We start from the raw sequence: 13,081 nt of genomic DNA, 5'->3' as shown, positions 1-13,081 counted from the left end.
TGATAATTTTCTTAAATAAATTTGCTAATATCCTCACCTGATGCACTTCCTGCCATCCTTGCAGATCAGTAGCCCCAATAGTCGCGTGGTCGTGCAGCAGCGTCTCACACAGCAGCGGATCGGTCTTATTCGTCACAGACAGGTAGAGTGGCGTCAGACCTTTCCCATCTTTATAGTTCGGCGAAGCTCCGAGCTCCAGCAATGTTTTCACAGCTTCTAGAGAGTTCTTCTCGATAGCTCTGTGCATTGCCGTGCTGCCATCTTTTGTCCGGTAGTCGAGCAGGGCACCGCCGTTCACAAGAGCGATTAGGACCTTGCCCGGTGATTTTAGGCCGGCTGCGATCGTTAATGGTGTCTCTGTAATTAAGGAATTGTTTTTTTAAGATCTTATCATCAAAAATTGATAGAAAAAATATAAGGCTGTTATAAAATACAAAGATTGTTTTTAGTTTTTCAACATTCTTTAACTGATACTATTATATTTTTTAATCACGTACTATTATTAGACTAGGCACATGACATAGAACGTGTTACTTACACGGGTAGAGTAAAAGAAAAATCAATTGCCATGGCTATTAAGGAGACGGAAAACATCTTTAGAATTTCGTACACCTTTAAATTGTAAAGAATATTTGAATAACAATGACTGAGCCTTATTTGCCATTGACGTGAAGAATGGTATGTAAATCACAAATAAAAAATTAGGCGTTCGACAGGAACAAATAATTTAACGTTCAAGGACTCGTAGTGACGTTCATCGCAGATTATCCACGGCTCGGTTGATACGGGTCTCACAATAGGTAAGGCGTGTTCAGATGTCAGCCTTGGAATGAATGTCTCGAACTGTATTTGGGAGATATTATTACTGTTTCATAAATTGTCTAATGGGCTGGATGAGATCTCATTGATGGATGATATGAAATTGGTGCTTAGGGTTTAGTCTGAAAGATCTTTTGTTATACTAAGTCCGATTGAAATGTTTGTAGTTGGTATTCCAGTGTTTTTGTTTAAGAACACAGAATTTGCCGCTCTTCAACCTCTCGTTATGTAACCGTACTATGCATGGACCCTTATAACTATTTTAGGAATCGTTACAACAATAGCAGATAAGGATCTGTATGTAAATGAGTTCGGTCGCAAGTCAGAGGTTGGCAAACTTGTAGTGTACTCCATTCTCGTCTAATCCTAAGTGGGATTAATATCAGATCGCGGATGTTATTTAAAACGCTTATTGTTTCTGGAGATGAATCTGCAGAGAAGAGATATTTAAATGATAGTTTTGTTTTAGGTGTTATGAGCGGAACGGAAATGAAACAATGGAGACGTGCTTTCAGGGATTTTGTTTAATTACTTGTGTTCGTTTAATGATAGTGTAAAGACAGTGGAGTTCGGATTAGTTTCCACAAGTAAAGAAGCATGTTGCTCGCAGTAAAATTTTGGCGGGCCAAAATTTGAGGCGAAGAGGGTGAAAATTACGAAGGTGTTCCTAAAGCAGACAAAAAAGAGTACGTATGAAGAATGTACCTGCTTGTCATCTTTTACGGACCAAATTATTAACTTAATTAAATTTCACATCATCGTTTTAAAAAGTATGCTTAGTTTCTAAAATTATCAGAATGAAGTCATTCTTACCTCCAGTCTCCTGACAGTGGAAGTTAGGGTCGAGTCCTTTGGAGCAGGCTTTGGTAATTTTGTCGATCTGCGCATGCGTCACGTGCTCCAGGAAGCGTCGCAGGTTCGCGCGCGAATGCAGCGCTTTCAATGTCTTCTCATCTAACTTCAGCATTTTGTATACCCGACGTTTGTATTTTAACTGGAAATTTATACGAATTACGTGAGTTTTTGGTATAATGTAACACCTTAATCCATATTGTCTCAAAAATAAGGGAAATAATTTCACCAATAAGTAAAAAAACCGAAGATGTAGCCGTTACAGTTGCTGGCGGCACAGATATATATCTGTGCCTGTATATTTTTAATAGCTTTTTGAATATTTCGATTACTTACACATAATTTCTGCTTAAACAATGTTTTAATCTTAATGTCAAAATACTTATTAAAAACAGTGTGTTCCAGAAAATGGAAATTAGTAAGTTTGATTGCAATTACCTCTAGATATCCAACAGGGCCATTGAATGGGTAGTCTCCGAGGCGTCGCTCCTCGTCGAGAAACTTGCCGGCCTTGCCGTTGACAGGCGGGCAGAACAGACCATAGTTGAAGCTTTCCTTCAACTCCTGGAAACAAGGAAACAGCAAATCAGAAAACATAAAACTATTAGAGCAGAAATGGGTGGTTTGTTATAACAGAGATCAAGGAATCTTAACATTTGTATAAAAGTTGAGATCGATCGAAAGATGTTAAAGTACGACTTAAGCTATAGGGATAAAACGGTGCTAAGCTCTTTACTGCACCATCTTGAACTCTCGCCACTACAATAGAAACGGTTCTTCTTTAATAGCTCCAAGCGTATCTGGCCGACTGGGGTTGTCAAAGGTTACAAATATTTGTTAAGGCTTATTTTGCCTTTATTCTTGTTAGGGTCACCAAGCTCCTTGGTTTTCGAAGTGGGTAGAGTCAGACTATTACCGACTATAACTGGACCGCTGTGATATGCTATTTACTCGGTACGCGGCAATGCATAGCAATTCATCACGTACAGTTTTAAATTGCCTCTATAGGCACAAACAAAATATCATCATACTGTATTCATATGGTTTTACGTTGACCACTATCGATATATACACACTATTGTTCATCTCCAATCGTAAATATTGTTCACGTTGACATAAATCAGTGTATTTCTCGCATCGAATTCCTTGCCCGTTACGTCCTTATTATACAATAACTCATTTATGTGTGCAAGGCAATAAACTCGAAGCGAATTCCATTACAATACCCTCCAACTATAAATCACCTGTCCTATCCACAATACATTAATTATATTCTTAAATTATCTTCGCAAAATTAATAGTGCATAGGGCGAAGAGATAAATGGCTGCGGTTGCATCAATTGCTTTACAATTTATCAGTCTAACTAATAGTTGCTGTAGTTCAGTATCAATCACCTAATTACAATGTAAACAACTTAATACACTAGTTAAGTTGTAAATCTTGTTCAGTAATTAAAAGCAACTTCGGCAAAAAGCGTAGGAAAACTTTATTAAAAATTAACTATATATTTTATTCAGCACTTTTAAGTTTTTTCAACTGCAAATATAAACGGAAAATTAATCACAACGTTAAAGTACCGGAAACTTTAAGAGAAAATTACGGACAGAAATAAATGAGAATTTAACGAAATTCTGACTGGTTTTAATTCTAAAATAACATTGACGATGGCACTGGGGAATTAGTGTTAATATCGGCTTAATTCTGCACGAGAGAAGCGTTAACCTTGTAGGTAATTTCAGATGTTTTACAATTATGCCCGTTACAACAATTACGTTAAAACACTTAAAGTTTTCATAAGGGTTTATGACAGGAGCACTCAATCTCAGTCCGAGTTAATTACGAGTGCTAATGTCTCGACTCTCAACTCAATTCCTTCTATGTGGGTTTAATGGTGTCATAGCTGGCCATATCCATACAGCCGCGTAAGTAAGCTGTGTTTAATGATCTCTGGGTTCGCAAGCGATTTAGATCAAAAGGATTGTGCGTCAAACAGTGCAAAAAATGTGAAGATGATTTATTTGAAGCTAAGCCGTAAAATCGAGGGTTAGGAAGGAATGGCAACTTATTATACTGTGAATTTGAAAATAACTTGATTTAAAAGTTTCATGTGCTGGTTCTGCTCTGGAAACAGTAATTAAAAACGGCAAACATATTTTTTCAACAGTCCAAACTCAAGGCCGGTTTAAAAACAAATCAGTGTTTCGAAACAAAGGACGAGCGCTGCACTATTTTTGGAAAACTTATAACGAGCTTAGTTACCAGTGTTGCGACTACCAGTTCTATCCTGTTTCGTAACGAAGCCAGACGTATTAGCAGCGACGCCGGGATTGATAGACGTTCACCAGAACAGATTGCAGGAGAACTGCAGGTCACTCTGATACAGACGATAAATGAACCGACTTCACGTTATTTATGGACCTTCGGACACAGCGCCCTACGAAGCTGTGATCGTACTGCTACTTTTAATTAGGATGTTCCATTTGAGAAATAGTTTTCTGCATTTTGAATGATGGACTTTGCTTTTAAAATGTTTATCTACAGTTAAAAGATCTTTGATTGCATTTCTTAACGTCTAAATGAAAAAAAGTTAATTTTAAATGTTTGTAAATCTATTTCCAAATGGATGCCGTTAAATTAAATCAAATGTCCATTTATTTCAAGTAATCAATGTAAGATTGCATCAAAGAATACGCTTGAAATCGTTTCGTTTTCTAATAGAACTAATTTGTTTGTTGTACAGCACAAAACGGAACATTTTTCTGATGGATTGTACTTTTTCTGGCAGGCAGTGTACACAGAACAAGTTGAGCCACTGTTTGGAATACAATGCAGTGCAGATTAACTGGCATGATATATCGCTGGAGCGTCTAACGTAACAAGACTGGGATAAGTTATTGCGCCGTTGAATTCACACAGCGTTAACTAAAGAAATTGTTCAGACGTGAATTTGTAGGAATTATAGATGTTCACTGTATGATTGATAAATATTTTGTCGGTAAAATATTTATTTAGTTTTACAATTTAATATCTTAATCATGTATTCGACTTTAATACGGTCTACTTATCCAATGAAAGTCTATAGAGACTGTGTTGGTCAGTATAGTTAAATTATGCGTCATTAAACAGAGGGTGGAACAATGTTTCGAAAGTAGAATCTATTAGAATACGTGGGCATCGAAGCCCACGGCACTAAATATTACAAACTTATGCGTGGTGACGACATAGCTGTCAACGGATTTAAATCTGTCATTATGACATTTGTTATTTTGTCTGTTAAATTTCGCCTCCGGCACAAAGCTTGCATTAGCATTATGAAGAGACTGAGTTTGAAATAAGATAGTGAACTATATAACTAAGCGATCAGAGTGTGTAACACTACGTCATAAAGCATTTGGTATCATTGTGGAAGCTTGATAGCGTCATACACAGAGTAGATGCGATCTCTTTCACACCCGCAAAATCTTACTTTCCGACGACGCGGTGACGGTAGGACCCTGATTAAACTATAAATTACTAGATGTTGCCCGCGACTTTGTCCGCGTGGTTATGATATAACATAGTTATAAAGTAGATTTTCTTTAATCAATTATTTGGAATCGTTTCTTCGCAACAACAATAATTATTTTGATGCGAAGTTCCTCCTAAGATATTCCCTGTTATTTAATTATGTAAAAAGCAACTTTGTTCGGAATCAAATATGTATGTATGCTACTTGTAACGCTTAAAAGTTTAAAAATATTTTTTTACGTAACATTTCATTACAGTTATGCTCCTATCAATAATAGCGTGATATTATATATCCAATAGCCTTCCTCATTAAATTTTCTATTTAACACTGAAAGAATTGTTCAAATCGGACTCATAGTTCCTGATATTATCGCGCTTAAACAAACATACAAATTGACACAAACAAATTCTTCAGCTTTTTGAACCAATTTAGAATTTACGAAACAGGACCAATCCACATAAACGACCATACAACCGACAATACAATTTTACCACGACGGTACCGAAGCGCTCGGCCGATACCCAACCAAATGCGTGTAACGAAACCATAGCGCGATCTATTTCGATCCCAACGCCATCTATCGACCATAGTGACAACTCGGATTATTTATCTATACTCCGTTCGGGCATTTTCTTTGTACTAAAAGTAGTATTATATTTTTTATATGTTATTTTATTATTTTTTTCATACCTTTTTACTATTTATTTACTTTTTTCCGATGAATTAAAACAACATGAACCGAACTCGTGTAACGATCGACACCATTGCGCGTAGTACTAATAGAATTATCTATACTCCGTTAGAGCATTTTCTTTGTAGTAAAACTTTTATTATATTAATATTATTTTTTTTACACCTTTTTACTGTTTATTTACATTTTTCTGATGGATTTTCCGATGAATTAAAACAATAACATGAACCGAACACGTGTAATGCCACCATTGCGCGATTAACGCCATCTATCTCCGGAGCATAGGAACAGCTCGACATTTGACCAATAGATGGCACTATTATATAGTATGTCCGTAATAAATTTTATTTTTTATTTTTATTTTTTGTAATAAAAACTATCCTATGTCCTTTCTCAAGTTTCAAACTATGTCTGTACCAAATTTCACACAAATCGGTTCAGTAGTTTAGGCGTGAAGAAAAGACAGACAGACAGACAGAAAGACAGACAGACAGAGTTACTTTCGCATTTATAATATTAGTTTGGATTGTTAGTGAATATTCTATACTAGGTGTCGTTTTTAAATTATTTGCAACCGCCACGTGTAGAACGAGCCTCTTGAGCGTTTCTAGAAAGCCCTATATAGACTCCATAGGTCCCTAAGTACATTAAATGGTAAAGCTTGCGTAAGAGTTGAAAAGTTAGTAGAAACACTTTGTCAATGACGTGTTGTATTGCGAGTTTGTTAGAACAAGTAGTTCTAACACTATCGGGTAACAGACGCCCGATTTCTCTTAGTTTTACAGTCTGGACGTGACGATAACGTTCTGGTACAAAGTTCTGGCACATAAACCATATTCTGTACAGTTTCAACTTGTTTTTTTAGCTGTTCCGTGCGTCTTATGATTCTTTTTACAGTGCTTATTGCTAAAACTAGGAACGTAGGTATTTGAGGTATAACTTTGTCTCCAATATAAGCTCCTACTTACATATTATTATGTTAATGCTTCATAATATAAAGGTCAGAAATTGTTTTCCCTTATGCAATTTGATTGCCAGCATCAAATGCAAATAAAGAAGGCTTTCCTTGAAATTTTCCCAGAGTAAACCTGACCTATTTTTCAATTTACGAATAAAATAACGTTCGTACCAGAATTTAGAAGTTAGAGCATCAGTGGTACCTTTGACTATATCTGCACCTTTATATCAAGGAAACAAGGTCGATTTTTGTAAAACCTTGTTAGTACCTTGCAATATTCCACAGCGTTCAAGTAATATTAGCTGAGCGCGGTAGAAATATCGGAAATAAGTCGTGATGACGTCACCGATGTACGGTGGAGCTTACAATCTTCTTGGGAGCCGCAATATCTGAGATTAAAAATGATGTTTTAATATTTGAGCCTTGAGACTGCGATATTGCATTATTGATAGGTTTATTTATGGCACGATGAAGTTATTATTTTCTGCTTGTTGAAGGTTTATTCTCGTGGCTAGCCTTTATACTAGGTTAAGAACTTAGCTTCGTATTAAGTTGGGTGACATGTTCGCCAGCGATTAGACGTTTCTGGTTGGAAAGAGTTAGCATGATTGTGATTATGCTTGAATGATGATTATATTAAAAAGTTGTTTAATCTTATTTCGTTCTCTATGCTTGCATATTTGATATACATTCGAAACTATGCTCTCATATACCTGTAATTCAGCAGTCTTTATCGGATTTGTATCGCCTCCATAAATTATGGTACATGTCTAACTTTTTATCGGTACGTGAAAAGATTATAATGTGTACTATTAAAGTCTGTTGGTCAGTATTAGCGTCATATCGTACACAGATAGTGTGGATTAAACAAGGCATGGGATTTACAGAGATAAGATAATTCAGAGAATTAATCCATGGGAATTTAACACGACCATGGCGAGTGCGTTGTAGAGGATTTGCTTGTTTATCCATTAAACACGTTTCAGATAATATTTACGTACTTTTTAATTATCACACAATTAGCGCAGCGGTCGAGTAATTAAATTCTGCCTACGCTGTAGGATGTGGGCTGATCGCCGCTTGCTATGAAAACTATTAATAGAAAATTGTTAATCAAAAACTATTAATCCGATATTTCTACTTATATTGATTTGTGTATAGGTAGAAACTAAGTTAAATCAAAAATCTTTTTTTCAACTATGCTTATCTAAAAAACCGTAGTTTTACTTTCTTTAAATAATAACGAAGAATACAAGAATATAATATAAAACAAAAGGATTGGGAACGTGGCAAAGAAGACAAGATGACAAACGACAATTTTCCAAAACAAGAAAACATTATATTCAGACAGCTGCTTACTCTTGAAGCACATTTGTACTGCAGTTGCACCAACAATAGGCATAGAACATATTTTATTTACTATTATAGTACCTCCTAGTTCAAGCAATATCTCATCCTGACTAGGTACCGTTCTAAACAAAAGTGTAGAGAATAGGTAAGTCAGTATGGTAATGCCGTTGTTGGACAATACATTTACATTCATTTGGAGTAGGTTTACTGCCTACACCCACAGTACGCCCTCACGCGTCTCGTTATTAATATTGTAGGGTTGACGATTAAGCAATAGTGTATTAGGTATTAGTTGGTTTAGGAAGTTATTAAGTTTTGTATTTTTTTCTCTAATGAGCACTTAAATTTTTGAGATTTTCGTACCCAGAGGGTCAAAACTGAACCTCATTGACTCTCATTCACTGAACAGCAGGTCTGCGCCCGTTCTATATTTGTACATTCACCATCTCACCGTTTTTTTTTCTTAGTCTCATATAATTCTTCCAAGAAATGTTTTAATATCAGTCGGTGCAACAACAACCTAAATACCTTGATCGTAAGGGGATAGGTTTATCATTTCACTGTAATTAGATGGTATCTCACAAGTTGAAAACATTACCTACTTGATGAAAAACAGTAAAACGATAAATAGAAGCTATTAAATATTAAATGAACTCATAACCTCTTAATCATAAGTCCTTGATTGAGGCTTCTGATGGGTATTTTCTCTCACCTACGTTACTTATTAAAACACTAGCTGTTGCCCGCGACTTTGTCTGCGTGATTTTCAAGATGTGAACAACTATGAAGTTTAATAATAACGATCATCGCAAAAATGTAATGCAATATTGAAAATGAAACACTTTTTTTTACATTTTAGCTTGCTTTTTTTTTAAAATTATAATGAATCTTGAGCGGCCCAAAGACTATCAAATGTTTGAATCAAACACATTTCATCACATCACATCACACATTTCATTTTACGATACTATCCTGGTGTCAAATATTTCACAGCTGTTTTAATGACTTTTTCTTATTTAATCCCAAAAAGAGGGGCTTATAACTTTGACATATCTGCCTGCCTGCCCGTCTGTCTGTGACATCATAGCTTCCGAACGAATTGTACAATTTTAATTTAAACGTGAATTATGTGCGAGTGTTCGTTAAGACATGTTTGACAAATCGAGCCGTTTAAAAATGGGGAGGGGGATGCAAGTATGAAAAAATAACAGAAGGTATAACTCAGTCTTAGCACTTCTGCTAAAAATGTTCTACTTTCGAGGGTTTCCATTTTCTAATTGGGTGGGTTATGATTTTCGAGCACGTCTGTTTTTGGCCAGCCTACACCTGAAAATGTTAGACGGATTATGATAGTGATTATGAGGTATCATAAAATTATTATTGTACTGTAAACAAAGAGGTAAACCAGAACCATATTACTGAGGCCCCGGTGTCCGTTCGTCTGTCTGTCACCTGGCTGTTTCTCAGGAACAGTGATAGCCAGACAGTTGTTATTTTCACACACGATGTTTTCTGACGATATAAATAAGATGTCAAATTATTTTTGTGGACGGAGCTGGTGAAGTGAGAGTCGGGCTCGGTAACTGTGGATGTTACATAGTGTTATAAGATTTCGCAAAATTGCGCCCAGATAAACGCTTTCCTGAAACACGTTATGTTTGATTGTCCTCTTAATATTAAAACTGATCTTCCTCACAAACATTTGGAATATTTCCAAAATAAAAAAGTTGGTAAACCTGTTATCTTGGCCCCCTGGTGTTTTGATCATGATTTGCCTTTAAATTGCTGATAAATAAATAGCGTGAAAAAATAAATATCAGACACCCCTTTTTTTAAATTGACAATGACAAAAATCTAAAGTAGGTATAGGATATGTCTAATTTGTGATGTTACGACAAAGCAAAATATGAACATAAAAGTGACTTCATGCGCATGAGTTCTATTTACTGTACCAATTTACAAAGAAAAATACGTATTTTATTCGTTAACCTACCTGACGATCATTGAAGTAAAATACCGAGGAACTTAAATAAAGACTACGTGGGGTTGGTTATGAGGTTATGCTGTCGATACCGACAGCCAAAATGAATTTTCCAGACATTGTGTGACGGATGTAAGTGCTGATAGCTACACGCTATTATCAACCTTACTGGAGAAATTTCCAAAAATATGTTTCTAATCCTCGTCGGCTTAGCTTTGGGATCTCAGAAACTCATTCAGTCTCGTTCCTTCCCCTGTTTTTACCAGGCTACGAAAGAAGAAAGTAGAGATTACAATAAATTGTTAAAGGAATCTTTAGAACAGCCACGTGTGCGGTCTCTGTAATGGCGGATGTAGACCAATCAAATCGTTAAAATATTGAAAAATCCCAGTTATCAGTAGACATTATTCTATCAATAGATACATAATGTCAAAAACCTTCTAGCGTACGCTCTTATTCAATGATAGCTTTGGTCGTATAGATCTTTCACATTGCATACCTATTATGAAGATTTCTGGGCTTTTCTATCCGAAATACTTTTGGCCTATGTAATGTAAAACGCAAATTTAAGAAAACATTATTTCATTGTTTGAAAGGCTTTTTTTTTGTTTGAAAGTTTATATCTTTGTTGCTAGTTGTTACAGATGAACCAAGGTAATATAATTAACTGTGTCGTTTAGTAATTTATTGTTATGCATAATTACAGATGAGATCAATGTGAACTACATGCAACTTTGAGTTGAGTGTCACTACGAATTCTTTTATCTTGAAGTAGCATCGCCAACATTACCGAGCTAAAAACGTAGGTAGATACACCTATCGTAAATAAACACAAAATCATATTACGGCATTCCACATTTGAACTTGAGTAATTTTAGTACACCAATAAAAATAAAAATAATTTAAGTTCCTTTGTTTCAAGAATGTACCGATTACGAAGTAACATTTGCATCAAAATAATAATAATGAAAGTATTAATAGTTTATTTTTCTTTTATTTTAATTATTGTCGCGCTAGGTCTACATTAGACTTGAAAGAGAATAAAATGACTGATTTTGTGAAAATGATTAACTTTCGAAAAAATATATTATTGCTCTGCCAAAAGTCTTAAGATAAATAGCGTGATGTTTTTTTATGTAAATTGATGACCGTGCTGCCTACTACTCAATGAGGTGAAAATACACCTCATAATTGTATTACACGATGTTACGGGTGAGTCCAAAAATTTAAAACTTTACTGCTCATGCCCCCTGCATTGTAGCGTTATGGTTTTTGTATATTTGTTGTATTATGTGTACGATAAGGTTCATGCAAAATTTGAACGAAATATATTCAGAAGTTTATGAGATAATTTGATATTTGTGTATAGATATAAAAGGCTCCTGCTCATCCCCTGTAATGAAAAGCGAGATAATAAGTAAAAAGTATGTTGACCGGACCTCTTCTTGATATTCTCTGAAAATATGAATCAAATCTATCCAGTACTTTCCGAGATCTTTCCGGACATACATACAGACAAACAGACAAACAGACAAACAGACAAAAATTCTAAAAATCATATTTTCGGCATCGGAATCGTTCGTAGACCACCCTTCAATTATTCTTTTTTTTAAATATTCAATGTACAGTTTTCACTTTTCTACAATTTTATTATATGTATAGATAATTATCTGTGAACGGTGTCTCAAAGGCCTCCTACCCTACTTACACACCAAGTACTCGATGAAATTGGAACAATAACGCCCCCAGACGACAGTCTTGCAATTTGACTGGCTTTGACAGCCCTATGTTGGGCACACACGACAATTAAACAGATTTAGCATACAATAGAATACAACAGACTTGTCTAAATTCGTGTGATTGTAGGTCAGTGGATTGATTGCTTGTTGCCCGATGTACTATCTGTGTTATTGACATTAAATATTGAAGCTCGTTGAGTGTTCCATCTATCGGTCAACGGTAGTATCAATGAATGCTTCTACGGTCTATTAATGTTTGATTCAATAACTGTGTGGGTGCAATTTCTTTGGGTTTTGTGAATTGATCCACAATTGAGTAAAGATTACGGACCTCGCATTTACTCTGTAACGACCGTGCTTAAGTGATAGCTAGTCATTTCTTTTTACTTCGGACCTATAAGATGATCATCTGCTTGGACCTTTATTTAATACTTAACCTTACCTCCCAACTTAATTTATCAGCCGAATTTATTGAAATTTGAATAATGCTATTGGAACAGCCAAACCCTTGACAGAGAGAGATGGAAGAAGGTTGAAGAAGCCCTAGCCCTAGCCCTTAAAAAAATGAACGCCATTGTAAGAGTCAGTCGCTGTTTTAATTTAAGTAACTTTTAATGGTTCATCTCTATTCATCTATTAAACATGTGATTAACCTGAGCGCCTTTGTTATAGAACAACGTTACTGCTACTGTAATAAGAATTCTAGTATTGGCTGCTTAATAGAATACACTGTCCGGGCTAACGTTAACAGTAAGACTTGAATCATTTTGCTATTGTGTTTAACATAAGAAAGGGGAAATACAAATCATACATGAAAAAACGTCCAATAGGAAAGAATAGTCTTATTCAAGTTACAAAATTTGGAAACAAAGTGATCAGCAAAGTTTTAGAAATGTTGGTTATTTGAATCTGTTGTCTATGTCCATTGTTATTGGTGAATCAGGAGTAGCTTACCTATCAAAAAAAATTGACCTGCGTTTTGCGTTTAAAATAGGAATTTTTTTTTGGTCATTGCACAGTTTGCCTCATGACTATAAATGAAAACCTCCCTGTGTAAAGCTTATCCGAAGTGCTTATAACTACGCCACAGATATCTTCTTCGTACAAAGGCACAGGAAGTACCCCTATTCTTCTCAAATAAAATACGCCCTGTAAAGACAGTTGAATACTGTCATACGTTAG

General features: G+C 35.4%; 1 protein-coding gene across 1 annotated transcript in view; it reads right to left on the bottom strand.

The window, feature by feature from the left end:
• LOC113501644 (SH3 and multiple ankyrin repeat domains protein 3) overlaps nucleotides 1-13,081 on the bottom strand; it is a 131,981-nt gene that overhangs the window by 11,813 nt on the left and 107,087 nt on the right. The window contains exons 4-6 of the mRNA XM_026882821.1: nucleotides 2,110-2,235; nucleotides 1,633-1,813; nucleotides 38-357 (exon numbers count right to left, since the gene is read on the bottom strand). Coding sequence (XP_026738622.1) covers nucleotides 38-357; nucleotides 1,633-1,813; nucleotides 2,110-2,235 — 627 coding nt within the window. The remainder of the gene's footprint in view (nucleotides 1-37; nucleotides 358-1,632; nucleotides 1,814-2,109; nucleotides 2,236-13,081) is intronic.

The sequence above is a fragment of the Trichoplusia ni genome, chromosome 2 (genome assembly GCF_003590095.1).
Source record: "Trichoplusia ni isolate ovarian cell line Hi5 chromosome 2, tn1, whole genome shotgun sequence".
Classification (NCBI taxonomy): domain Eukaryota; kingdom Metazoa; phylum Arthropoda; class Insecta; order Lepidoptera; family Noctuidae; genus Trichoplusia; species Trichoplusia ni.
Note: the sequence above shows the minus strand (reverse complement) of the source record. Positions and strands in the feature narration are given on the sequence as shown.